Source organism: Neopelma chrysocephalum, unplaced genomic scaffold (assembly GCF_003984885.1).
Source record: "Neopelma chrysocephalum unplaced genomic scaffold, ASM398488v2 Primary Assembly neopelma1_90, whole genome shotgun sequence".
Taxonomy (NCBI): domain Eukaryota; kingdom Metazoa; phylum Chordata; class Aves; order Passeriformes; family Pipridae; genus Neopelma; species Neopelma chrysocephalum.
The window spans coordinates 729,887-757,013 of record NW_020897752.1 but is presented as its reverse complement, the minus strand read 5'-3'; the positions used below and the strand labels follow the sequence as shown (position 1 = coordinate 757,013).

The 27,127-nt window shown below is 54.1% G+C and overlaps 2 protein-coding genes across 5 annotated transcripts; one reads left to right on the top strand and one right to left on the bottom strand.

Moving 5' to 3' along the window:
* Positions 1-293: 293 nt before the first annotated feature.
* Positions 294-9,856, bottom strand: LOC113972270 (protein-arginine deiminase type-2-like). Its single transcript, XM_027693152.1, has 16 exons — positions 9,744-9,856; positions 7,829-8,015; positions 7,679-7,748; positions 7,447-7,508; positions 7,250-7,367; positions 6,602-6,727; positions 6,004-6,182; positions 5,732-5,835; positions 5,514-5,625; positions 5,334-5,441; positions 3,055-3,206; positions 2,679-2,823; positions 2,007-2,100; positions 1,210-1,295; positions 916-1,044; positions 294-527 (listed from the first exon to the last, which is right to left on the bottom strand). Exons 1-16 carry the CDS (start codon positions 9,854-9,856, stop codon positions 294-296), a joined length of 2,019 nt encoding a protein of 672 aa, XP_027548953.1.
* On the top strand, positions 3,197-27,114 carry LOC113972304 (protein-arginine deiminase type-1-like). Of its 4 annotated transcripts, none has more exons than XM_027693224.1 (18): positions 3,197-3,827; positions 9,427-9,530; positions 14,259-16,080; positions 18,013-18,187; positions 18,700-18,769; positions 19,994-20,055; positions 20,733-20,850; positions 20,964-21,089; positions 21,679-21,854; positions 21,932-22,035; positions 22,348-22,471; positions 23,871-23,978; positions 24,069-24,220; positions 25,567-25,711; positions 25,933-26,026; positions 26,118-26,197; positions 26,570-26,695; positions 26,780-27,114. In XM_027693224.1, exons 3-18 carry the CDS (start codon positions 15,989-15,991, stop codon positions 27,011-27,013), a joined length of 1,986 nt encoding a protein of 661 aa, XP_027549025.1. In that variant the 5' UTR covers positions 3,197-3,827; positions 9,427-9,530; positions 14,259-15,988; the 3' UTR covers positions 27,014-27,114. The 4 variants fall into 4 exon arrangements, with proteins under 4 accessions (XP_027549025.1, XP_027549024.1, XP_027549022.1 ...); XM_027693223.1 differs by lacking the exon at positions 3,197-3,827 and adding an exon at positions 7,960-8,043; XM_027693221.1 differs by lacking the exon at positions 3,197-3,827 and having other exon boundaries at positions 8,103-9,530.
* Positions 27,115-27,127: the final 13 nt, after the last annotated feature.

Sequence of the window (27,127 nt, the reverse complement as noted above, 5' to 3'; positions counted from 1 at the left end):
CACAATTTTTGGTGACATGGTTGTTCCTTGAACACCTCCAAGGATGATGATTCTACCACCTTCCAAAAACTTCTACCCTCCCAAAAAAATTGCCCCCTCACCCCTCTGAGGGCTTCCCTCCCTTTCTCACGCAATTACTACCCATTCTTATTTATTTTCATGACTTTTTCCTCACAGCAAATATATTTATTAAGTCAATCACAAGCAACACACACTGAAAAAGCCACTGGGGAGGAGGGAGGAGAGAGAAGGAGGAGGAAGAGGAGGAGGAGGAAGAGGAGAAGAAGGTCTTGCTATGGCGTGAAGTGCCACCATTTGAAGGTGAAGGGCCGTCGCTGGACGTTGGTGCCGCACCGGACCTCGCCCAGGCTGCCGTGGTAGGAGGCCACCTCCTCGAGGAAGCGGCAGCTCAGACCCAGCGGCTCCAGGAGGGAGCGGATCCGCTGCTCCAGGCAACATTCCCCCGCCGTCACGGGGCCGAAGGGTTTGGGGATGCCCAACTCCTTGGCCAGGACGATCATGGTGACCTGTGGGGTGACACCGGGGGAGATCAGTGGCGTCGGGGTTGATGACAGCCGAGGGAAGGTGTTGGTCACCCTCCTCCATCAGCCCCAGCCCTCAGCCCATCAACATTGATTTCTGCAGCCACCCTCCCACAGAATTCCAAATCCAACATAATTTCCCCTTTTTTTATCATTAAAACCTACCTCACAATCGCAATTTCACTGCTTTGAGAGGGTTTTTGCCTAAAACCCCACTGAAAGCAGCGCAAAGCCACAAAGTTATGTTAGGCCTGCTGAATGGAGATATTTCCTTTTTCTAGACAGCTGATTTGTTTTGGGACAACTTTAGGGACTCATCCTGGCTGATTAAGCTGGTTTTTGGAGAGGACCTGAGGAGTGGGAACCCCCTCACCGTGTTGGGGAAATATGGCACAGCTTTGCCCTGCTTGTCGAGCTTGAAGAGGGCGGGCAGGTCGATGATGTCCTCCTCCATCAATCCCAGCTCCTTCTTGAGGATATCCCTGTTCCAGTCGATGCAGCGCTGGAGGGGATGGAGAAGGGCGGGTTGAGGGGGGGACACACATGGGCACAGTCCCTCAAACCATCTCATGCAGGAGAAGAGCCAAAATACACCACCTCCCTTTGCACCACCCTGGGGCAGTTTTTGCAAGAAATATGAATTATTACCAAAAATGTCAGTTCTTACCTGGACATACTGGTTCTGCTGCGCCAGGATGTCATTGGAAAGGACCTTGTTAATGGTGACTCGTTTCGTGTCTGTCCCCGAGTAGCCTAAAAATGCAACGTCCCATCAAAATGAAGCCTGGCTTAGGGTGGGGTACAGAGATGGATAGAGTCCCCTGTATCCCAGTTTCCTGAGCTTGGAGTAGGGCTGCTGGAGTCACAATTTTTAGTGTATTGGGAAAGTGAGGGAAGAAAAGCTCTGCCCATTGGAAAGAGCACTGGAAAGGTCTTGTCATCCATCTTCCTGCCCACAGGAATCATTCTCTGCTGAATTTCTCCAGACCATCCACCGCCAGGATTTGGATCCACCCCCTGGTTTGGGGCCGCCTGGGTCTTCTCAGTGACCTTGAGGGACCCGTGGAGATATGGAGACGTGCTTCCAACCCCATCACGGATCAAAATCCCAAAGAAAGGATTCCCAAAGCGACAAAACGGTGCTAATTTGGGTAACGTGAGAGCCACCAGTTGTCCCACTCCTTGCTGGAGCTCCGCTGGCATTTGGAGATGCTCCATCCCACCAACCAAGCATCCCCTCCATGCAGAGGGCTTTATCCCTGCCATCCCACTCACTTCCCAAAATAGGCTGTGAGGAGGCTGAGGGTGGTGGGCGGGCATCCCGTTTGCCAGCTGTGAAGGACAACCGGGTGGGACGATGTCCCCACGTGGCCCTGAGTCCCCCTGTCCCTCTGGCTGCCCTCAGCTCGGCTGCTGCGGCTCCACTGACACCAAACCCACCCAGAGCCACCTGTGTCCCCTTGCCTTTGAACATGGTGGCTTCTCCCTGGCCTTCCTTCTGCTTCTCCCGGAAAAGCTTGTAGCACGCGGCAGGACTGGCCATCAGCATCCGGAATCGCTGTGGGAAGGCGGGAAGAAGAGGAGTCACCCAGAGGGAATTTTCCAGAGCCTCGGGAGACCCCAGGAACTTACTTTTGCAAAGAACCTGTGCTAAAACTCTTCGAATTAGGTGTCTTTGCTGCTATTTAGTGCCTTTTTTAATGCTTGGAGGGTTTGTGGGGAACGTGTGACTTTTTCGAGTCATCCAGGTCAAGGCTTGGTTTTCTAAGGGAAAAGTCTTGTGTCAGGGTTTCCCTGAGGGAAAAACCTGTATCAGAAGCAGCAAAAACCGTGATAGAGGAAAGAGAAATGTTCTGGAAATATCTGGGAGAAGCTGAGCTGCTGGAAATCTCCAGGCTCATGGATTTGCATGGGAATCTTGAGGTTTAAATTTCTTGGACTACCTGTGCAGGCATCGTTTTCCTTCTGTTTCTGTTAATTATTCGCTCAGCAAGTCCCTTTTTGTGCTCAGATCCCTCATTTTGGGGACAGGAGTGAAACCCAAGAAATGAGTTTTGGGGTTTTTCCTACAGGTGACCTAATAGGATTTAGTATCTTGGAAGAGGAACACCAAAGGGATGTGGGATCTTGGGGTACCTTTTTGTCCGAGGTGGGCACGAACGTGAGGAACTCGTTGACGTTGCCCACAGCCAACCAGTCAGAGTAGAGCTCCACGGGAGCCTGGACTCGCTGGGCATGGAGGAAATCCCTCACCATCCTGGTCATCCTCCTCCCTGCGGATCTGGGAGTGAAATCCCCGAGAGAGGGAATGCGAGGATAAGGATTTATCCATCAACATGTACTCAGACATAAATTGCCACCAAGATGGAGGAGACTGAGCACACCCACCCCTTTCACAGCCACTCAGGGAAGGTCTAATTAACCCAATTAACCCAATTAACATTAATTTGATAATATTTCGGGGCTCTTGTGGTTCCTTTGCTCCCGAATCCGTGTGTTCCCCATGCCTTACGTGGGGAAGCTGCTGCCGATGAGGATCCTGCCCAGGGGATACTCCTTCCCCCCCACGGACACAGGTGGACTGACCTCCAGGTTGCCGAAGGAGTCGAGGCTGGTGATGGCTTCAAAGAGGGGCTCCTTGTGCACATACCCGAAATCAGAGCCCTGGGAAAAGAGGGATCACTGCCCTGAGTCCCTCCTGCCTCCGGGGTTTGATCCTCCAGCCGGGGTCAGACCTGCTCCACTGGGTAAACACAGCAAGAGGAGGCCCGTCCATGGGTGAGGAGAGGGGAAAGGAAAGGCGAGAGGAGAAAGGTCTCTGGGTCATGGAGGCTCGGGAATAAACGGCAAAATCCAGGAGCAGAGCTGAGGTGTTGAGATCCCAGATCTCCTCTGCTATCCCATAGCCAAGAGTTAAGTGTCCACATTAGGCTAATTAGTGCTGGGGCAGCCCCGGAGCGGAGCTTCTGGATGGCTCTTCCTGAGTGGGATGAACTGCAGCCCCTGAGGGTGAGTCCCAGAGCCACCCAAAGGGCTGTACGGCACTTAAATCCTGCTTAAGCCCTGATTTCCAGGTCTTAATATATCTGGGACTGAGGGTGTCGTGAGTGCAGGGTAATTAACTCTTGGCTGTGATGTGTCAAAGCCCAAGGGGGAGATTGTGGAGTTAAAAACAGGGCAAAAATGGAAACGATGGGACACAATTCCTGCCATGGACCTGTCCTTGATCTCCGGTTTGAGTCAACACGGGCTTGGAGCTCCCGGCAGCCCCTGGGACCAGATCAGGTATCTGTTAGGTTGGAGTTAAATCCCAATCACTTATCAGGGTTGGGTTTCCATGGGGATAAACCAAATATACAGGTCGGGAAAATGAGCAGGGAGACCCGACAGTGCTTGACTTCCATCTAGAAATTCCTTTTTTTCAATTGAGGGTGTTTGCAGAAGCCGGGATAGAGAGAGCACAGCTTTCCCTGAGGCTCCCCGTGGGGTTTTGGGGAGTCTCTGGGGGATGGCTGGGATCAGCTCCTCTCTCCGGGTGCTGAGGGGGGGTGAGCATGAAACACCTGCTCTCAGCTTGTTTCAGTTTAATAAACCACGGAGCCCCTCCGGTTTCAACTGTCAAGGCGCTGGTTCATCCCAGGTTTGCGGGTCGCATCCAAGTCCTATCAGTTCCCCGTTGATTTTGAGGGGCTAATTCCCTGCCGGCTCCGTTTTCCCTGGCGCGGGGTCCCAGGGCTTAGGGCTTGGCCGGGGCGCGAGGAGGACCCCGTGCGTGCCGAGTTTGGCTCAATATTCCGAGCTGGAAAATGAGATTGGAACGATAGCGTCGGGGATTAGGGGAGGCTTCAAAGCAGAAATCGGAGAATAATGTGTTAGCGGCTCCCAAGGCTGAAATTGCTTCCCTAAGTAGGGAGCAAAGCAATTCCTAAAGAGGGCAGATCCGAGCGGGCGCCCGCTTATTCGCTATTGCCACCCGCCGCATGACTCCGAGACTCTATGTACTCATGTCAGGCATGAGAAAAGATGGATTTCAATGCTCCTGAAAGCTCTTAACCTTCCCCAAAGTGACAGAAAAAGTGACTCGTCCTCTTCTCCCATTACTGGCGGAGAGAGGATCCGGGCTGAGGCTGTTGCCAGCGCCCGCTGGGAGTGTGGGACAGCGATTCCGTGGCTATTTGGGGGTGTCCTGCCCTTTCTGCATGGTGGGATCTCAAAGGGATCATCTTTTTTTCCATGCTTGTCTTTGCTGGGCTCTGCCAAATCGCCCTCTGCGGGGTCACCGCCATCCCGGCACGCCCTGCCCATGGCTGGCCCTTTGCCTTGGCAAAGAAGCCCCACGGGGATGTCGTTGGCAGCTTGTTCTCTTCCAAGGAAGTAAGTTGACCCCTCTCATGCTTCCCTTTCCTCTCCTGCTCGGAAGCTGCTGGATATTCACGGGCATAGGGGAGGAAAGGAAAAACCAGCCCACCACTGGGGTGCTGAGGGTGAAGAATTCCAGTCCCAGAGCTTGGCAGGAATCTTTCATTCCCAGAGGCGTGAGCTCCTCCTTTCCTCTCTCACCCAACACCTTCTGATCCCTGCTTTGAGGGGGAGTAAGGCTGTTGGTGTGCTCCCAACTGGAAGTGGATGGGATGGTATCTCCATGCAGAGCTGTTAAACTCATTTTCCAGGCAATTCCTTGTATGGCCTCCAAGGAGCCAAGTGCCAGGAGGGTTTTAGGAGTGGGGAATTACATGAGGAATAAAACCTGCAAGCTGCTCCTCAGGCAATGCAAGCAAATCCTTCTCTTACCAGCAGCTCCTTGACGGGGAGTTGCTCCATCCCTCTATCCCGAGGGGAATCCAGCACCACTGGGAAGCTCTTTTGGGGAGCGTGGGTGTAGCCAAACTCAATCTCATCCTGAAGAAGGGAGGAAATCACACGTGGGGCACAGGAAAGAAAAGTTTTTCCCTGCCTCTGGAGCCCCCCTACCTGCATCCAGCGATCCCCACGGTTGGTGTATCCGAAGCAAACCTTCAGCTTGCAGCCGGCCTTGGTCACCAGGGTCTGGATCTCCTTGGTGAACAGGTAGTTGTCCTTCATGCTGGGAGAGGGGATGGCAGGAGAGAAGGAGATGAAGGGTGGATATTGCCTCTGCCCAGTCTGTCTCCAGGACTGGTTTGGCCGGGAATGCCCTCCCCTGGCCTCACCTGCAGAGGAAGACATTCACCGGTGCCAGGGTGTTGGGGGTCATGATCCACGGAGCCACCCGGAACACCACTGTGTCTGTGAAGGCTGGAGTGTGGGGGATACCCTGAGGGAGCAAGCGGGAATCGGGGTCTGTCCACACACTGTACCCTTCCCCTGAGGTTGTTTTTGGGGTTAATTAATGGGGATCGCTCTCCATTCCCTCCCCATCCCCTTCTCCAGGATAGCTGCAACAAGGCACCCCATCTGCACCCCTTTCCTGGAGCTCCCAGACCTCAGCCAGCGTCTCCAGGAGGCTGACATGGATGGAGACCAGCCCAGAGAAGGAATCATCGGGAAAGCAGAGCCCCTGGACGAAGAAGTCGAGCTCGGCAGCCCCGCCAGGGTAGGACACGATGTGGAACAGCTTCCTGCAGCCCAGCACCTGCACATAGCGCTGCCCAAAGAAGGGATCTGCAAGGAAAGGGGGGAAATGGGACAATTCCAAGCTTTCATTGGTGTTCCAAGCCTATTTCCTTGTGCAAGGAGGACTCACAGTCCCTCTGTGCTGGAGTTTTTCCACCTCTGTGGAGATACAACTTTGTCTGTTAGAACCACCTGAAAACAGGACTGAAGGATTTTGCAATTTTGTCGTGGACAAGGAGTATGAGGAAAAATATCTCGGCCTTTCCTTGGATGGAGCAGCCACTGGAAAGGCATTTTCATGGAGTTTCTGCTCATCCATGGGATGAAAAGGCCACCAGGTTGACAGGGAGGGACGGTAGAGAAGAAAGGGGCAGAGGAGGAAGAGAAAGAAGAGGAAGGGGCAGATAAGGCAGAGGAGGAAGGGGCAGAAGAGGAGGAGGCAGAGGAGGAGAGGAGGAAGGACTTACTCTGCACATGGAACACCCCAACCCTGTCGGCGTCATGGACAGAAACAGAGAGAACGATTTCGTACCCCCGGGGCAGGCGCTGGGGCCCCTCCATCCTCAGCACCATCTGAGCCATGTCTCCCAAATCTGGGGGGCAAACAACAAAATTAGGAGATGTCGTATATGCTCCCTCCTGGAGTTTGCACCTCCTTCCCAAGAAAGCTGCTCTTCCCTCGTCACCACCCTTTGCAACCTGGAAAAACAAGCCCTGCTCCTGCTGGCGAAGCTCGTGCCTTGTGCTGGGAAACAAATGCCCTTTTCAGCTTTTATTTTCCCTCCTCACCCCTGGCACGGCCCGTCCTTGACCTCAGAAACCTGATGGGCACCGGCTCCATGTGGTTTTAGTTTTCCAGGAACAGGTGGGTGTATTCCTGGCTGCCTCATCCCGAGCTCCTTTCACCTGGGTGAGGCAGCCCTGGTGATTTTTTGGGCTCAGCTTCACGGCTCTGCTTGGCCACAAATGCTTTGAGTGTCATGAAATGCAAAAAAATTCCCACGTGGGAAGCATATCCAACAGCTGGCAGAGAGCAGCTGGTTCCTGAGCAAAATTCCATCCCAAAAAATGTTCGAGAGGGGGAATCATGGAGGATTTTTGGGAAGCTCTGTTACCTTCTTTGTTGAACACCTGCTCGTTGTCGCAGTCGGACGCCGGAGCGGAGGGAATCTCCTTGTCACAGCCGACCAGCAGGATGGCCCCGTGTCCCTCGGGACCCCAGCTCCAGCTGGCCTGCAACAGCCCACTGAGGCTCAGCAAGCTCAGCCTCAGGCAAGCCCATGGATTTTCCATGTGGAGGGAGAGGGGTTACCTTGTTGGGGCTGTTCCTCTCCACCACGCCGTCCTGGTCTGCGTCAACGTCCAGGGAGATCCCTGGATGGACAGGATGGGTTTCACCCACCCATCATCCCAGGGCATGGCAAGGCTGGGTGGGAGAAAAAGCCCCCCCACACCCGGCAAACGTGGGTCTACCTGTCCCCCACCCACCCGAGGGATCAATGGGATGAGGATGGATTGTTGCACCCAGGAGTCTCCGTACTCACCGATGCCGGTGAGGAACACCCCAGCTTGGGTGATGGGCTTCCCTTCCTGTCCATAAAAGCTGACAGTGACCTGCAAACCCCCAGATCCCGGATTGGGGAAGGATGTTCTCCATCCGTGGAGGTCCCACACCCCAGTGTCCCATCCCTCACCTTGTTGTCGTTGACCTCAGTGCTGGGCTGGCTCATGCTGAACCTCAGGACCGTCCCCTCCTGCAGCGGCCACCGCGTCCCACTGCCGGGCACCGGCTCGGCCTCGTCACAGCCCCGGGACACCACATCCACAGTCACCCCCTCCGTGTGCTTCACCCCAAATAAAACCGCCCCGGCTGGGGCCGCCCTGCCAGAAACACTCCACGTTTGGAGAGGTTTGCACCCAAAACACTCGTTCTCACCGCAATTAATTCCACGGCCAAGACCGGGCACGCTGGCGTCACCACGCTCACCGCCGGCTCCTGCTGCCCTTTCCTGCCTCCCTGGGAGTTTGAGCTGTCCTTTTCTTTTAGGGCAGAAGATGCTGTTTTAGCACAAGGAGTATTTGAGCCAGTGCAGATTAGGATCTATAATGATCCCAACCAAGCCGCTGGAATTGAACTTGGGTTTAATGCCCTTCAGTGGAAAAATCCCTGTTTATTTTCCAGCTGGTGTTTGACAGGTCATCACGGCACCATGGCCGCTCCACTGAGACACTTTTCCATGGGAAACTCTAATTTGGGGCTGATTTTATCCAACTAATTTGGGGGTGATTTTATCCAACCCCAAAGCTGTCAGTGCTGCCCTGCTCCCAGTCCCATGTGCCCTTTCTCTTCCCCAGCCACTCCAAGCAACCCCTTCCCATCTTCTGGCTCCTTTTCCTGAATTTCTGCTTCCCAGCAGAAGATGCTGGTTTAGCACATTGGTATTTGTAGCCATTGGTGCAGATTAGGATCTCTAATAATCCCAGTCTAATTGGTGCTGCTGGAATTGAATTCGGGCTTGCACTTCAATGGAGAAATCCCTGTTTACTTTCCAGCCCGGGCAAACCCGGTGTTTAACAGCTCATCACAACACTGAGACACTTTTCCATGGGAAACTCTGAGTTGGGGCTGATTTTATCCAGCTAATTTGGGGGTGATTTTATCCAACCCCAAAGCTGTCGGTGCTGCACTACTCCCAGCCCAGGGTGCCCTTGCTCCTCCCCAGCCACCCCGTGCAACCCCTTCCCCTCTCCTGGCTCCTTTTCCCGAATTTCCCAGTCTTTCCAGGTTATTATTTTTGGGCTGTTTGCCACGACACCCGAGAGCTGGTGCCGGATCCCCGTTACGGCTTCATTGCTCAGATGGTTTCTGGATGCCGACGGTCCCACCAAACCTGCCCCGTCGGGGAGGGGGGAGGGAAGAAACCTGAGCACTCCTTTGCTCCTGCCTGGGTGTCTCTGAAATTGTTAAATTACTTTTAATTATACATGGAAAAACTGGTTCGGTTTCCTTGTTTCTTGGTTTTGGGAATCCCACCAGGAATTTGACCTGGAGAGGTGCCAGGGGAGTCGTAACTCTGCTGCTTGGCTTGAATATCAAGGGCGAGATTTGCAAAAGCAGCAAAGACCAGAATTAACCCCCAAATGAGCTTTTAAACTTTTTTCTTTTCTCCCTTGGGGGGAATAATTATCCTGAAATTCAACACGGGTTTTTTTAGGGAAGGTGGTGTGGGGATTTCCCACTTTCCCAAGACACATTTTTGTCACTAAATCTTGTTTTCCTTCCCTCTCCCAGCTGCATCCCTTCCTTTGCAGTCCATCCCTGTGGCTCCTGCTCATCCCTCTGCTCTCCAGCAGCATTCCAAGATGACACCGGATCAAACCCAGCATGGACTCAGGGTAAGCACTGCCTTGTGGAAATGGGGATGCTCGAAGCTTTCCTGGGATTTGTGCAGCCGTGCAAAGCCCAGGGTGGATTTTGCCCACAAAAAGGCGTCAGGGCCGCGGGGTTTGGGAAAGCAGGCGGGAAAATGAGGAGGGGGATTTGCAGGAGGGGTGAAGGTGAGGAGGAAGGTGGGGGTGCAGGAGGGAAGGTTGGGGTGTCCCACTCACCCGTGGACATCGGCGTGGATGCGGGAGCCCAGCACGCACAGGGCCTCGATGCGGTCCCCGGGCTGCAGCCGCAGTGTGCGGCCCCCTGGCACCTCCTGGCACTGCCCCGGCATCTCCTGGCCCTGTCCTGGCAGCACTGACCCCCAGCAGCACTGACCCCTGGCAGCACTGACCCCCGGCAGCACTGACCCCCGGCACCAGCCCCTGCTCTCCTCAGCCCCCGGCACCAGCCCCTGCTCCTCCTCCTCCTCGGACCACAGCCCGGCTCTGCTGGGCTGGGGATGACACTCTGCAGCCCAAAGGGAGGGGGAGGCTGGATTGGACCCTCTAAAGCCTCGGGAAGATGATCTCTGAGGGGAGGGAAGGGATGGAGAGGGAGGGCAGCTGGCCTGGAGCCTGCTCAGCTCCCAGCCCTATGCAAGGAGCTCCCCCAGCTGTCCCCAAATCCCTCCACTGTCTCCATGACCCCAAACGGGGAATCACCGACGTGGGGGCGATTTTCCAGCAGTTTGGATTTTGGCGTATCCGCCCTTTTTTTGCTCTCTAGGGAAAATCTCTGGCTGCTCTTGGGAGGCAGAAACACGGTTTCCCAGCCCTCAGGCGAGAGCAGAACTCTCCCTTTTTTCCCCCTGCTCATTTTCAAAGGGAAACTGGGAACCAGTTGCTGCTGAAGGGAAATCAGGGTGGTTTTGCCACCCCACGGAGCACGGCAGGAGCAATTGCTGCCCACGCAGCATTTGAATTATTTATTACCATCCAACTAAATATTCATTTCAGAACCCAAACTTCTGCCCCAGATTTTGGAAGCCACAAGCAATTAGTGACAAGCAGAAGCATTCAGGGTGATGTTCCCTATTTATATCCCTCTCGGGCTTCTCTTTTCCAGCCCTCGCTTCCCTGCGCGGCCGTGGTGCAGGGAATCGCCTCAAATCCAGTTTTCCATCTGAAAGAAATCCTGGCTTGGGTTTGGGTTTGTTTTTTTTTTTTTGCCATGATCTGAGCAAATGTGAGCGAGGACTTTGCTGAGCACAAAAAAAAGAGGCAGTTTTGCCACTTTTCTGCATATGCAAAAATGAGATTTGGGGCAACTGGGAGACTTTCTTAAACAATATAAATGTTCTCCCTGAGCAATATGAGAAAATAGAACCCACTTTGCTCCCAGGCTATGCAAAAACATTGGGAATTTGGATTAAATGACCCCCAGCTTAGACATCCCGGTCCAGGATTTGCCCTGGAATATGTTCCATCTCCCAAAAAGCGTCTGGTTTGTCTGTGTGACCCTCGTCTGTTTAAACCACCAGGGGAAACAAACACTCCTGAAAGAGGAACCAGAAAGAGAAATAATTTAAAAAGAGAAAAAATAGAAAGAAACCCAAACCACCTCGTGTTTGCACCAGCAGGTTCTGCTGTCCAGCACTGCAGGAGACTTGTTTTCCCTCTTTTTACCCCAAAACAGCTGGAATTGCGTGGGCAGGGATGGCTTCACCTCCCTGCGATCTGTGGGCTGGGAAAATAGAGGTGTAAAATCATCAGTTTGGAAGAAAACTATTAAAAAACCAGCTTCTCTTTCATCATTTTCACTTCCCAATTCCTGCCCCCCCTGAATCTGGTGTTTCAGTTGTCAGGGAGGAGAACAAATGTGATTTAAATCCTCCTTTGCTTAAAAAAACCCAACCCAACCCCAAATCCCTCCCATCTCATAAAGAGGTTTTGGCATCACTTGGGAATTTTAAAATCAGTAGGATTTTGAGCTGGTTTGTTTTAGTAATTGATATGTTAATGTATTTGTAGCCCTCTTGGTGTGATGGTGCTGGAATTTGCCAGCCCCTGGAATTTGCCAGACAGAAGGAAATCTGTGATCCCATGGGAGCGAGTGTTACCTGCTAACAAAGATGGGATTGAAACCCTGGGGGTTCTGGGTGTTTTTGGGTCACCCTGAGGGATTTTTGGGCTCGTTTGTGCTTCCCTGGGAGGAGGCAACAAAACAAAACAGAGGAAAATGCCCTGTTTGGGGGGAAAACCAAAGGAGGAGCTGCTGGATTGAGTGGAAAAGGGGTGGAAGAGACCATTTCCCCTCCACTGCACTGGTCCCTGTCTTTGAGGGTTTTTGGCAGCCAGGTTTGGTCTTCAGAAGCCATGTGGGGTCTTTCAAAGCTTCTTGGGATCTTGGAAAGCCGTTGGGGGGTCTTTAAAATCTTCTCAGAGTCTTTGCAACCCTTCTGGGGTCTCCTAAAGCTTCCCAGTGACTTACGACCCTTTGGGATTCTTTGCCAACCATGCAAGGTCTTTATAGGCTTTCTAAGGTCTTTGCAAGGCTTTGGGGTCTCTTAAAGCTTCTTTGAGGTCTTTGGGAGCCTTTGTGGCTCTAAAGTCTTCTCAGAGTCTTTACAGCTCTGCTGAGGTCTCCTAAAGCTTCCCCGGGACTTTACAACCCTTTTTCTTTGCCACCCATTCAGGACCTTTCAAAGCTCCTTTGGGATCTTTGCAAGGCTTTTGGGGGTCTTTCAAAGCTTCTTGGGATCTTTGCAAGCCTCTGGAGTGTTCATGGAGCTGCTGGTGTTGGGAACAGGCACGAGGACCTGCCTGATCCGTCTCAGTGAAATCCTGGGTGACTCCATCCATGGTTTGTTAAATCAGCCTCAGTTTGTTCTACCAAAACGGGGGTTTTCAGGAGGCAAAAGCGCCTTTAGCGCTGCAGCTCCGCTCTGGGCTATCAGGTGGGAGATCAGCAGCCTCCCAGACACAGAGATATCCATGGATATCCGCAGGGAGATGTCTGGAGGCTCGTGGTTCCCTGGCTGTGGTCAGGCTGGTCAGAGGAGTTCTCTGGGTCCATCTTCAGATCAGATCAGATCAGCCAGACTGGGAGCTGCTCTGCATGAACTTCCCTGCTGCTGGGGGAGCTCTGCCTGCCCTCATTTCCAGCACCTGGGAACAGATCCCAGCTCTGGGGTTTGCAAACAGCCCCACGGAGCTGATTCCGGAGGGTTTTCCCCGAGGAACACCCAGAAGTGGGGCCCGGGGGGTTCAAACCCGGGGGGGCTGGATCAGGGATTTTGGGGTCATTCTGTGGCTCCCTTGTGTAGGCACGAGCCTTATTCCAATGAGTAGGAGGGAAATGTTCCCCTGTGGAGTCCTTCCAAGCTGACCTTTCACGTTTAGGAGGTGCAAACAGGTGCCCATCCCGAGAGAACCACGAGGTGCTGCCTGTTCCTGCCCGTTCCTGCCCGGAATTTGGGAAGAGGCAGCTCCGAGGAGGCCAAACCAACGCACTGGGGAGGATGAAGGCAAAGCTGAGCCCACCCCGGCATTGCTGCTGCCTCTGGAGGTCTTTGCAACACGCCCTGGAGAGGGGGGTGTTTATAGGGATATTTATAGGGCAGCCAATTGAATGCAAAGCTGGGGCAGAGCGTGGGCAGGGTGAGCACAGGGGGACGTGCACGGCTCCAGCCCCGGGGAAAAGCAGTTTTATGGGATGCTTTGCTCCTGGATTATGGGATGGAGCCTCCCTGCAGGCAGACGCCTGCGTTTGGTGGAGGAGAAAGGACGGAGGGGGATTTTTGGGGCTTTCTGGTTGCAAAGCTGGGAGATTTTCCAGGATTGGCACCAAAAAGCTCTTTTTACCAGTCCAAACCAGCATCTCCCCATTATTCCCTGGCTTCCAGCTGGGATGGGGAATGCTTGGTGGCTGTCTGGGATGCTCCAGCCCTGCTGTTACAGCTATGTGCCTAAAGAAAATAAACCCTCCTGCAAACCCCAGCGGGACTTGATAACTGGTTTGATGTCTTGCCCTATTGCAAGTAATTAGGCTGACATGGCTCTTAAAAGTTCCTGCCTGCAATTAGACATGCAGAGTAATAAATAAGGGGTAATTATCGGCTTAGGGAGATTATCAAACTTTCCTTGACGGAGTGGTGGTGCAGGATGGGTGAGAAGAAACGCCCCAGAGGGATCTGAGCTATTAATGGGATTCCCGGGGCAGCACTGAGGGGGGTCAGGTCTGGCTCAGTCGTGGCTAAAACCAGGCTGACGTTGGGCAAAAGCCAAAGTCAGGCCCAAAAGCAGGCGGGCCGAGCTCCTGCAGTTTGATGGACAGGCAGGATCCCATCTGTCATGTCCCAGGGATCTTAATGGCAACTTTCTCAGGACAAGGTGTTATTAGGAAGAAACACTCAGCTCTGAATGGGCCCCATGACTTAAAATGCTCATTCTGCCTGTGCACGGGCATGTCGGGCTAATAGCAGGTGGAGGAGGAAGAGGAGGGGAGTGGAGGTCCCACCCAACCCAGACGAGGTGTTTGGGGCCTGCCTGAGCCTCCGCAGGGATCGTGGTGGCTCCGAACGCCCGGGACTGAACGTGCCGGAAAAATCCACCTGGACCCGACAGAGCTCCGGGCTCTGCGTGTCCATCCCTCCCGCCCGGGTGTGATCCCAGGGGGATTTGGAGAAACACTCTCTGCTGAAGGCCCTGGTGCTCCCTGGGAGCCCAAAACCACTGTCCTCCCCCTCCCTGCAGATTACAGACCACGCCGGCCTGACCCCGTGGGGATTAAGGTGTGTTCCCTGTCCGGCACCGGGAACCAGCCGAGCAGGATACGGGGCTCCAATCCCAGCGGGCAGCAAGCTCAGCACCGTGCCCAGTCCAAACCAGTGCGACCAGCAGCCACGAGTGGGGAGCCCAACCTGCAACTCCCTTCAGGAGAGATGCTGCCGTGGCCAAACTCATCCTCAGAGGATGCTCTCGGAGCTCCTCACCCTCTTTTCCAGCTCTGCTTCTGCCCAGCTCCAAGTTTTAGGGATCCACGAGGTCCTTGAGAACCAGCACAATTACCAAATCTAGGAACACCAGGAGTTTGGGTTGGGCTGGCGTTTGGAAAATGGGGTTTTATCTGAAATCTCCAGCAAGGAGAGCTCTGGGAGAGCCCGGGAACCCCGCCGGTGTTCCCCACTGGAGCATCCCGCCGCTTCTCCAGGCTCCCACGGGCTTATTAAAGCCGTTCTCGCATCCGAGACACAGAGCTGGGGTTTTACTGCTGCAATTAAAGTCAGAGGGAGCCCTTTAATGTGTCCTGGCTGGGAGATGTGTAAAGCAGCCGGTTTGATCTCCCAAGGGAACGGCAGCTCCTCCGGCTGAGCACGCGCCGCTCGCTGCCCTGCCGGGGACTGGGCCCCCGACTCTGCTGAGCTCACTTGGACCTTCCCAGCTCCCAGGGGTTCCTGCCACTCCCAAAACCAGGTTTCTCCTCATTCCAGCTCTCTCCTGCCCATTGCATCCCTAAGCTGAGCACATCACCACACGAGGATGAGCAATGTGGCAACGGGACACTCTCGGTCCCTGTGTTGCCTTTTCCTCCATCTCAGCTCCATCCCCCAGACCTCCTTCCCACCTCAACGAGATTAATCTTGCCTGGCTTCCTCTTTGCAGGCAGGCAAATCCTCCTGGGATGGCCTGGAGAGAGATGGCTATCTCCAGTAATGCCACCTTCCAGCAGAGGGGATGATTCCTGTGGGATCTTTGCCCAAAAAACCCCAATCCCCTGAAACACAAGGTCCAAGCGAAACACGGAGAACTTTTAATTTCCACGGGAAGACTCTTGTTAGTTTGCTGTTTGTTGTTTTCCCCTTCCCTGCCAAACAAGCAGTTTTCCCTGTGCCCGTTTCTGCCCGTCTCCCATCCTCGGGACTTCTTCTGATGGGAAGGAGCGACCTGAGCAAACATTTCCTTTGGTCCAGCTTTGTTCAGGCTTTGCCCCGATGCTGCAGCCGAGGCTGTGAGTCACCTGTGCAGAGGCCACATGGAAAATTTGGGTTGTTTTAAAGAAAAAGCTTCATTTCAATGATAATATTGTAATAACCCCAAACAATCCCGTTGCGCTGCCGGAGGAGTAACACATGTTTAATGCATTAGAGCCTCGGAGGGTTTAGATGGAGCCGTAAAGGAATGAAAAGGGGGAGAAGGAAATCCCTAAAAGCTCAGTGCTGAGCATCCCAGGGCAGGGCTGGGTGTCACCTCTGCCCTGTGTCCCCTCCCCGGGGCCGCCCTATCGCCTCCATCTCCCCGAGCGGGGCGGCAGCTCGTTGGGTGCTGGAGGTGCTGGAGGTGGAGACGGCAGGGTCCCCTGGCCGAGCCCCGTCATCGAGGGAAGGAGGAGTTAAATTCCCCTGCCTTTTAATCCAGTCCTGCTGGTTTCCCTGCAAAGCCAGGCAGCAGCTTCCCTCCCATGCGGCCGCCGTGCCCGGCACACCATGCCCCAGCGTCACGTCATGCAGATGTCCACCAGCCACGCCACCTACGGCGTCTGCGTGCTGGGCACCGAGGTCTTCCTGGACACGCGCCGGTAAGGTCAGGCCGGGGGGTTCCTGCCATTTTCCGTAGGGCTGGTGGGGTTTGGAGGAGCCCAATGGTGTTTTGGAGCAGTGAGGGAAGCTCAGAGCTCATTTGGAGCCCACACCAGGAGCTCACCCAGCACTTGGAGGGCCGTGTCCCGCCGGGTGTGTTCCGGGGGGTTGTCCCCCGGGGAGGGATGTTGGCTCTGGCGAGGCGTCGAAGCGTTGCCGAGCCGTGACGGTTTGGAGGCAAAGCCTGAGCACACCCCGGCTAAACCTGGATCTATTTCTGGCTGGGAAAACATTGGGCAAGAGCAATTCAAGCTCAGCAACTTGGAGCTAAAACGGGCTGAAGGATAAAATGTGTGGCTCAGGCAGAAAAAATCCACCAGTGGGTTTTGCACGGGCAATTCCAGGAGAGGAGATTCTTCCGGAATTAAATACAGGGGTTGGTTTATTGGTCAGATACGAGGCTGTGTTTACCCTGCTGTTACAGGGTCATTATTTAATAAATCAGGTTTATAATGATACAGACAGGACGAGTCAGTCGGCATCGCAGCAATTATTGGGGTTGTGTGTTGGAGCCGGGCCAGGTTGTGCCGTCGTCCCCCTCCAAGGGCTTTGCACTGAGCTTTGCCTGCCCTAAAAGAGTCTTATTTTCTCCCTTAGCCAGATGGGAATATATAAAACCTATTATTTGCAATTTTTTTCCTGGTTTAGGACTCAAAGCACATTCAGATCTATTTAAACATGGGGCCTGAGCCCCAAAATGAGCTGATTTGGCTCTTCGGTAGCAAATTTGAACTTTGGACCAAAAAAGCAGATGGTGGATGCTTTTTCCACTAAAAAAATAGGATCATTTTATTCCAGGACAGCACCAGCTGGGGGGAACTTGGTGATTGATGCATCAAGTTTTGACCGTGGTTTGGGCTGTTTTGGGGCAGAAAACAGAGTTTGGTGGGAATCTGGTGATGATGAGGTGGGAGGGCTGTAAAATCAGGGCAACCCAAACTGGAGAAGTCAGGACATCCAACAGTGTGCAGGTGGATTCGCAACCAGGCAGTGAAATCAGGGCCAACTGACCCAAATTGGAGAAGTCATGATATCCTACAATGTTCAGGTGGATTCATGACTAGGGTTGTAAAACCAGAGCAAATAGATCCAGGCTGGAGGAGTCACGACATCCAACACTGTGCAGGTGGATTTGTGACGTTACACGATGTTGGAGATGGGGGATGACAAGGGAGATGGTGCTTTAATCTCCCCTTACAAGCTGCTGCAGGCACCAGGGATGCCGTGCCAAGAGCAACACCAGCAATAAATCTCCTCTGTGTCAGTTTTTTGATGTTCTCCCTTTTGTTCTCGCTGTTGAAATTTCCCACCTCGCTCCCTGTCGGAGGCTCCCGATGGCAGACAGGTCGGAGCACTCGTGCTCCCGGGATGGAGGTGCTGGGGCTGTAATGAGCAGGTAGGCAGCACTTCAAAGGCTGCCAAAGGATGTCATGCAGGTGGGGTGTGGGTTCTCCATGCTCGGATTTGGGCTCCGCTCCAAGTTGGAGCATCTCTCAGCTCCAGAGATGGTCCTGCAATAACCATCTCCCCAGATGGTTGACAATAAAAATTATCCTGGCTCTTTGTCAGGATTTTGTCACAGGATGCTGAAATTTTGGACTTTTTCTCAGTGTTGTGGAGGGAGGTTGGATGCCCAAACTTCAGCGATTCGCAATCCAGGCTTAACCACGGACGGACGTGCCGGAGCTCCAGCGGGAGCTCTGGTTGCTCAACACCACCACAGAGATAGGACACAGAAAACTCAACCATTTCATCACCCAAAGATGGTTTATGAGCCCTTTCCACCTGGTTAAGGCTGGATTTTAATTCCAGGTTCAAGCAGAGGAGAACTGGAGGGACAACTTGGTCTCTAACACAACGCTCTGTTTCAGATCTACCCCCAAAGCTGCCACGTCATTCGACGTCCACGCCACCTCGGCAGTCACGGTCCACATCATCCACAGCCCCACCACAAGGCCCATGATTAACTCCAGGTGGCCCCTGGATCCCGACATAGAGGTCGTGGTGACGATCGATGTCACCAGTAGGACTGTCAATGACAATAAGGTCAGTTGGGTTCTTATGCACTGAAACCAGAAAAATGAGTCCAATTTCCCAGGAAGACAGGGAGGGTTATGGGCAGCCCCTAAGCAGTCGAGTCAGTACTAGGTAGTGCTGACATTGAGCTTGTTTTCATGGGAAAACACTCAAACAGAATTGTGTAATTAGCATGTACCAAGAATGAAACTGAGAAGGAGAAGGAGATTCCATTTTGTACCCTCCCGATGACACAGTGGCAGTTGCAAAAGCTGGTGCCAGGCAGCAAAAATCCCCCAAACTTTGCTGTTTCCATGCCCATTTTTGTGCTGAACCAGGCAGAAACAGTTCAGGTGAACTAACTTGGCTGTTTCCATGCCCATTTTTGTGCTGAACTGGGCAGACACAGTTCGGGAAACTCTGATTAATGGAGAATGGCTCGAGTGAACCCTCCAAGAACTGCTTGGTTGGTCAATGCAATGAGTGAGGAGCCCTGCTCAGCTTTTTGGGATGTGGGCCATGATGTGGGGGTGTCTTTGCAGGTTAAGATTTCCTACTACGGCCGGGAGGGCAACGAGCTGGCGGTGGCCTGGCTGTACCTCACGTGTGTTGGTAGGTGTTCCACAAACCCGGGCCAGACCTCGCTGATGTCAAGAGCTGGTTGGGTTCGTGGGATGGGAGTTAAGTGGGGGGCGCGGGGAGGAGGTTTGGGTGTTCACCGGTGCTGACGAGCAAGAGGGAAACAATTAAAATGTTATTACGCTGCCTTATATGGTGCAAAAGAGAGGGGCTGGGCTGGGTCCCCACCCAGCACACCCCGAGCATCCTCCTCTGCTTGCCAACACCGGGCACTGGGACAAGAGGATCCAAGGGAGATCTCCTCACCCACCTTTGCCCAGCGTCCTCCTCCCCCTTGACCTCCATCACAGTTGGGGGGAGAGGGACGGGCACCAAAGTGTTGTCTGACCTATTTTAGAAGTTTAGGATGAGATGAATCATTCCCTCCAGATGCCTGTTTTTCCCTGCTGACTACAAAGGGAGTCTAGACAACCAGTCTGGATGCAGAAGCCTTCCACCTGGATGGATTCATTACCCTAAATTTAGGATTTTCTAAAGCACTCACATGACACCTGTGTCCTGAAGTCATGAATACGCCTCCCAAAATTGGGCCTGAAGAGGCTGAAGGTTTCCCACATCCCTCAGCTGATGGGCTCCATTGGAGCCATCTGGGGCTACCACGGCCACAGGGCTTTGGCCTTGCAAATGTTCTTCTCATGATTAGTCTTAGACTTTCCTTCCCAGCTTCTCCATGTCCTCCTCTCTGCTTAATCCTGGTATTTTCCATATGTGGCATATCCCACTCAGAGGAGGTTTTTTATTAGGGTTTGGGTGAGGTTGCTGGTAAACCTCTGCTTTGTAGCAGCAGAGGCAGAAATTTGGGCCAAGAACAGGAGGGAAAGTCCTTCTCAAGTGTTGCATCAAGCCTTGGAATTATTTAGGTGTTCACTCAACCACAGGGAAAGCACTTTTTTGTGCCTCCACCATGTTTTGACCTCATAAAAAACACAACTGTAAATGTGAAATTGGTGAAAACATAAAATACGCCATAAAATGGGGATGTCCCAGCTGGGGGAACCAAAATGGGAGAAGGCAGCTGGAAATCAAAGGGGGAAAGTCATGAAAAAGCCATTGGGTTGGATTTTCTACCAGCATTTTGTTTGAGATGTTGGGTCTGGAGCAGCTTTGGGGTGTGAAGGTGAGGTTGGTGCTGGATGAGCCCAAAATGGCACCAAGAGCTTGTTCTCCTGCCTGTGGTTCCTTCTCTTGATGTCTCAGATGTGTCCCTGGACGTGGACTGGAGCCGGAGCGGCAGAGTGAAGAGCAAAGGGAAGGACAAGGTAAGGAGGAGCTTTCCTGGAGGGGCAGTCCTGGCCTATCCATTTGTAGTCTTTTCCCTGAAAATCTCCAGGAAGGAGAGGGACTTGGGTGGTGTCTGAATTAGGGCAAATAACCTGGGAAATCCTCAACCTACTAATTGAGGAGGAAGAGTCTTTATTTTCTTATTTTGTGCCAAAATTTTCTACGTCTCCAGTCCAGCCCTGAGGATCCCGTAGGACAAAACCCTCTGCTTTTTCTTCCCTTTCCTTTCTTCTTTCTTTTCCTTTTTGGACTTGAAAGAGGCCACTAAATGAGTTTAGCAAACAGCCAGAGATTTACCCCTTTGGCGACAAATCTGCATATGCCCAAGCACTTAAGTTGGGCTAATTAAGTGCAGCCCAATCAACGGTGCAAATCGTGTATCGAGATGGGACGTGCCTCTGGAAACGGTGCAGCCTTGTCCAGAGGAGGCCTGGCAGATACTTTCTGCCTGGTCAGAAGACAAGATCTCTTCCAAGTAGTCTTTGCTGGCCCTGCTAGAAGCTGAGGTTCAGAAACTTAGTGCCTCGAAAGCATCACTGGGGTCTGGGTTGTCCTCCAAGCGTGGAGGACAGTGGGCGTTTCCCCGGTCAGTGAGGAGGATGGGATGGGGTGGGGGGAATCTTGCTCCAATACCCTTTTGGTGCTTCTCCCCCAGGCCCAGTGGACATGGGGTCCGGATGGACACGGTGCTGTGCTGCTGGTCAACTGTGACCGGGACAGCCCCGGCACGGGGGGGCCGGACAGCGGCCAGGCGGACGTACGGACCCCCGCAGGTCGGTGTCACCCACGGCCCGGGGGCACCCGAGGGCTCTCACTGGGGCCCTTCCCACTGGCAGCACCTCCATCCCCTCTCTCTGTGTCCCCTCTCTCCACCTTTCCCCCCCAGACCTGAAGGACATGTCCATCATGCTGCTGAGGACCCAGGGGCCCAGTGACACCTTTGCCGAGTACCAGGTGGTCCTGCACGTCTCCGAGACGGACGCGGATAAAGTGCGGGTTTTCCACGCTATCCGTGAGTATTCCTTCCTTCCTTCTTCCCCAGATATCCGAGCAGGACCCCAAGGTGAGCAAACCCTAAATTTTCCATTCATTGGGGCACCTCCATTTGCTGGAAACACTCGTTTATCCCCAAAGCTCCTCTGCCGCGGTGGAAGGTGGGGCTACACGGAAAAAATCAAGGGGGGAAAAAAGATCAAAAAAGGCTTTCCTCCACGAGGTTGATGAAATTTTGGCATTCCCGTGGAGCAGAAAGCCCAGCACCCCTTTGGCACGGGCAGTGACCCAGCCCCCAGAGCAGCCCATCCCGTTCTGCCTTTGAACGCCCCGGCAGCTCCGTCCCCAGCAGGTCCCTGCCGAAAATCAGGTCAGGGCAGCCAAGGGTATCATTAGATACTTAACTCGAGCCACACACCTTGAAAGGGTTGGACCTGAGGGTACGGAGTCCTCTTTGTCCCAGGAAGATCAAGTGTGTTCCCCAGGGAGGAGGAGGAGGCACCCCCGCTCCCCTCCAACCGCGCGGGCATCGGCCCTGCCGGGGCCTCCTGCCAGCCCAGGGCGGGTTGGTCACCGTGTCCTGGGCTGGTGTCTTGGTGGTTCTGCAGGGAGTGACTCACACCCCCACTACAAGCCCGTGCTGGGGCCGGACAAGCTCTCCTACGTGCTGGACCCCGTGGGCAGCGGGGAGAACACCTTCTACGTGGAAGGGTTGGCCTTCCCCGACAGGGGCTTCTCGGGGCTGGTTTCCTTCAGTGCCAGCTTGCTAGAGGTCCCTCATAAGGTACGTGAGGTTTGCCCCATCCCCTGAGCCCCCTCAGTGGCTGGGTTTCCAAGCACTGCTGGTTCTGCCCCTCACAGAATTCCCCGGGCACCCCGATTTTCACGGATACGGTGGTTTTCCGCGTGGCTCCCTGGATAATGACCCCCAACACCCAGCAGCCTCTGGAGGTTTTTGTCTGCAGGTAGGAAGAGTGTCACCCCACTGCTCTCCTGCCTTGGGGGACTCTTCAAGAAGGAGTTTTTGGCCCTTCTTTGCTGTGCAGCAACAACGGGGTGAGCCAGGCTTTGTGCATCCAGTACTGGGGGCAATATTTGGGAATGGAGCCCCATGTCACTGTTATTGCAATGCCAAGGAGAAAGGCTGGAGGCTGCTCTCCAGGTCTGTCCCATGCAGGACTGTTGCCCAGTGTGTTTAGAAGGGAGGAATGGGCTGCATGGTTGGGGTTGTGTGAACTTCTCGTGATCCTACTCCTCAGTCCCCCCTCTCCCTCCAGCATCAAGCAGGGCTCAGACTCCAATGAGGCCTTTCTGGAAGGGATCAAGGTCCTGCTGAAGAAAGCCAACTGCAAGCTGACCATCTGCTCAGAGCAGGACACCCGGAGCGACCGCTGGATCCAGGTCATCAATCCAGGCTTGTCCATCAATCCCTGCTTGTCCATCAGTCCAGGCTTGTCCATCAATCCCTGCTTGTCCATCAATCTGTGCTTGTCCATCAATCCATGCTTGTCCATCAATCCATGCTTGCTCTCCGTGGCTCTTCTGGTCCCTTACAGGCTCTTGGGGCACATAAGGTGTCACTCCCATTGCTGGCACCCCCTGGAGGGACTGGTTGCTTGGGAAGCACTTGGATGTCAGGGATAGACCAGGCAGCCGGGAACTGAAGCCAGGGAAATGCTGCTGGTGGTGGAAATCAGCACGGGCAGGGATGGGGTCCAGGAATCCTGGAACTGGAAGAGGGACACAGTGGGGCATTGGAAGAGGGGCCTCATTGCCAGAGGGACCCCGTGGGGCTTTGGAATAGGGTGTCTACTGCAAGAGGGCCCCCACTGAAAGAGGGGACCCCATGGGGCATTGCAAAGGTGACCCCACTGCAAAAGGGACCCCTTGGGATGTGGAAAGAAGGACTCCATGGGAGATTCCATGAGGGATCCCGTTGCAGGAGGGGACCTCATGGAGCATTGCAAGAGGGTCCCCACTGCAAGAGGGATCCCATGGGATTTTGAAGAGGGAACTCATTGCAGAAAGGACCCCATGGGATACTGCAAGGGGAACCCCATTGCAAAAGAGACCCTGTGGACTGTCAAAGGGGGTTCCCACTGCAAGAGACACCTGTGGGGCTCTGCCAGAGGGATCCCACTGAGAGGGATCCCATGAGAGCATTGCAAGAGAGTCCCTGTTGCAAAAGGGACCTCGAGGGGCATTGCACGAGGGACCCCATCACAAAAGGGACCCTGTGGGGCACTGCAAGAGGGTCTCCACTGCAAGAGAGGCCCTACGGGACATTGCAAGAGGGGCCCTGATGCCAGAGGGACCCCATGGGACATTCCATTGCAAAAGGGACCCCATGAAATATTGCAAGAGGGTTCCCACTGCCAAAGGGACCCCCTGGAGCTTTGGAGGAGGGTCTCCACTGTGGGAGGGACCCCACTGCAAGAGAGAACCCCAGGGGGCACAGCAGGAGGGGCCCCCACTGAAAGAGGGGACCCCTTGGGGCTGTACAAGAGGGTCTCCCCTGCAGGAAGGCCCCCCCATGCACCCCAGGAGGACAGTGGGCAGTGCCCTCCCTGTCCCTCATCCCTGCCCCTCTTCCTGCCCCTTGTGGGCCCGTGTTGTTCCCAGGGGTGTCCCGTGCTGGGTGGGGTGTCACCCCCAGGACACCCAGTTGTGGTTCAGGGCAAGAGCTGTGCCAGGCTCACCCCATTTCCTGCTCCACCCTCCCCACATCCCTGGGGAGATGCCTATCACCCTGCCCGGAGCCTTCCTCCTCTTCCTCCTCCTCCTCCTCTTCCCCCCGCAGGATGAGCTGGAGTTTGGCTACGTGGAAGCGCCACACAAGACCTTCCCCGTGGTCTTTGACTCTCCCAGGAACAGAGGATTGAAGGATTTTGCCTTTAAGAAGATCCTGGTGCGTCGTTGCAGCTGAAGCCCCTTTTCTCCCCCCGAAATTCCCCCTACGGAGGGTCCTTGGCACCACTTCCCTCCTCCTCTTCCCCAGGGCCCCGATTTTGGCTATGTGACCCGTGAACCCCCCGGGAAAAACATCACCAGCCTGGATTCCTTTGGCAACCTGGACGTCAGTCCCCCGGTGACGGTGCGAGGGAAGGAGTATCCCTTGGGAAGGATCCTGATCGGCAGCCCTCTGCCCTGGTGAGGAGCTGGGGGCTCCAGCCCTCCCTCTGGAATGTGGGGAAGCACCAAAAATCCTTGTCTGAGAAAAGGGGCACCTCTCACGGAGGAAACTTGGAATCAAAATGGGAATCAGGAGCCAGTTCCCACCAAATCCCAGACTTGACATGGGAACCATGTCGCTGTCCCTTCGTCCCTCACAAAGTCCTGCCCCCCTTCCCAGGCCTGTGGGGTTTGCTCTGATCCTGGATGCATCCAGGCTTGGAATTTTTTTCCCGACTTACTAAAAAGAGGAGCAGGGAAGTCCAGGAAAGGGTCAAATCCCGAGGAACTGGCAGTGCCTTTGCTCCGGGCAGTCGGTGCCTGGTGCCGCGGGAACAGCAGCGAACCCTCCACAAAGGAGGGGATTTCCCGGGAGAAACAACGACAGGAGCCATCCCGGCTGGGGCTGGGCCCGAATAACCAACGGGAGCTCCCACTGCTCCCGCGGGTCCGGCAGCAGGGAAATGGCATTTCCCAGCCTCTCTGGGCCCGTAATTATCCCTCATTAGCAGGGGGTTAATTAATGTTTTCCCAGCCTGTTGCCGTCTGTCTAAGAAAACTTCGCCCCCGCACAAAGTGCTGCAGGAGGAGGGATTTGGGAATCACAGGGACGGGAAAAAGGAAACCCAAAGGAGCCCAAGAACAGGGCATGGAATGCACCCACTGCCTATAAATACATATGGCCTAGATATATATTTGTATATATAATTGAGGGATATAGTAATATATTTATGCATTATATAAGGATGTATTAACATATTTATATATGATATTATTTATATTTATATATTAATATCTTAAGTAATATATAATATATAATATAAAGATGTATTAATATATTTTTATATAACATAGGGATATATTAATATATTTATATATAATGTAATGATATAGTATATTTTATATATAACACAGGGATATAGTAATATATTTTTATATATAACATAGGGATATATTAATCTATAACATATTTACACTAATGAGTAACATACAATAATATATAACATAGTTTTAATGATATATAATTGAGGTATTAGGTAGATATATCTGCATTAATATATAATTTATATTAATTAGATACAAATTTTTATATATAAATGTACATATAAACACATATTCATATACATATATAAAATGAACATAAATTATATCTTGATGTATATAATACATCTTGCACTATTTCCAGCCTCCCATAAAAATTGGACGTTTCCCATAAAAATTGGATGTTTCTTCTCCCCCTCCCCTGCTGTCCAGGGCAGGAGGGGGGTGAATTTTGGGGAGGGGGGCGATGGCCGCCCACCTTCTTCTGCTCCCTGTGCCCGCAGGGCCGCGGGCCGGCGCATGTCCAAGGCTGTCCGGGATTTCCTGTACGCCCAGAAGGTGCAGGCGCCGGTGGAGGTTTACTCGGAGTGGCTGAGCGTGGGCCACGTGGATGAATTCCTCACCTTCGTCCCGGCCTTCGACAGGAAGGTACCGAGCCCCGGAGCCTCCCTGCTCCTGCTGGAGCCAGAGCCAGCCCTGCTGCGGCTGCTGGGCCTCCACGGGGACATGGGGGGGCAGCTGCTTTTGGGGTGGCTTCCTGCAAGAGGAGAAGTCCGTGGGTGGCATCCCGTGATGCCTGGGGCTGGATTTGGGAGTCTCTCCAAAGGATGGGGGGATAGAACAGCGTGACCCCCGGGCTCTCCCCGCAGGGATTCCGGCTCCTCCTGGCCAGTCCCAACGCCTGCTACAAACTCTTCAAGGAGAAGCAGAGGCAGGGCCACGGCGAAGCCACCCAGTTCATTGGTAAGGGAGTGAGGACACCCCTGGTGTCCCTTCCCCTTGTCCCTTCCCTGTGTCCCTTCCCATGTCCCTCACTGCTCCCACCCCCATGCAGGGATGAAGGGCAGTGAGAGGAGGAGCATCGATGAGATCCTGGCGGACGAGTCGCTCAAGAGTGACAACAGGCACGTGCAGGTGGGTCTGTGAGCCCTGGGCATGGGGGGATCCGCTCTCCTCGCTCCCATGGCACTGCCGGGTCATTCCTGGGGGCAGAGATCCTGGGCAATGGCAGGAGTGGGCAAGGAGAGCAGCCAGGAAGGAGCCAGGCAGTGCTGGTCACCCCGAGGCCTTTGTCCCTCTGACAGATGCCCCGGGTGACACAGAGGGACAACTAAAGGACCAAGAGGTTACTTGGGTTGGGGGTGCAGTGGGAGTTGCTCAGAGAGATGGGGTGGGATGCATTGGAGCGGGTCAGGATCTGGGCAGGATGCAACGGGACCCCCCAAGTGTGGGATTTGAGGGGCTGGGACGGCCCAGGTGGCAATTCCAGGTCCCTTTTCCCCTCAGCGCTGCATCGACTGGAACCGCGACCTGCTGAAGCAGGAGCTGGGCCTGAGCGAGCAGGACATCATCGACATCCCCCAGCTCTTCATCCTCATGGGATCCCGCGCCGACGCCCTTTTCCCAGACATGGTGAGGCCTCCGACCCCTCCTTCCCCACCCAGCCCCGACACAGCCCCACCCCGGGGTGGCAAACACCGATATCTGTCCCTGCAGGTGAACATGCTGGTGCTGGGCAGGCACCTGGGCATCCCCAAGCCCTTCGGGCCCGTGGTGGGCGGGCAGTGCTGCCTGGAGCAGCGCGTGCGGGAGCTGCTCGAGCCCCTGGGCCTCACCTGCACCTTCATCGACGACTATTTCTCCTACCACGTCCTGTCCGGGGACGTTCACTGCGGCACCAACGTCCGCAGGAAGCCCTTCGCCTTCAAGTGGTGGCACGTGGTGCCTTGAGATCCCCGGGGACACACCCAGGTCCTGCCACTGGGGGTTGAAGGCGTGTTTAGTGCATCAGAAGACACATCAAAATAATAAAGGTTCTTGAAATAAAGGTTATTGAGCACCAAG

What these genes read in the sequence shown, in the direction of transcription:
- LOC113972270 (XM_027693152.1), bottom strand. Translation starts at nt 9,856, where the DNA reads ATGCCGGGGCAGTGCCAGGAGGTGCCAGGGGGCCGCACACTGCGGCTG. An exon ending in TGGGGTGTTCCATGTGCAGA is followed by an intron (nt 6,183 to 6,601) that starts GTAAGTCCTTCC and finishes CTTTCCTTGCAG; the next exon opens with ATCCCTTCTTTGGGCAGCGC. An exon ending in ATCGGCAGCAGCTTCCCCAC is followed by an intron (nt 2,824 to 3,054) that starts GTAAGGCATGGG and finishes TTTCACTCCCAG; the next exon opens with ATCCGCAGGGAGGAGGATGA.
- LOC113972304 (XM_027693224.1), top strand. Translation starts at nt 15,989, where the DNA reads ATGCCCCAGCGTCACGTCATGCAGATGTCCACCAGCCACGCCACCTAC. An exon ending in GGACGTACGGACCCCCGCAG is followed by an intron (nt 20,851 to 20,963) that starts GTCGGTGTCACC and finishes TTTCCCCCCCAG; the next exon opens with ACCTGAAGGACATGTCCATC. An exon ending in TTGCCTTTAAGAAGATCCTG is followed by an intron (nt 23,979 to 24,068) that starts GTGCGTCGTTGC and finishes CCTCTTCCCCAG; the next exon opens with GGCCCCGATTTTGGCTATGT.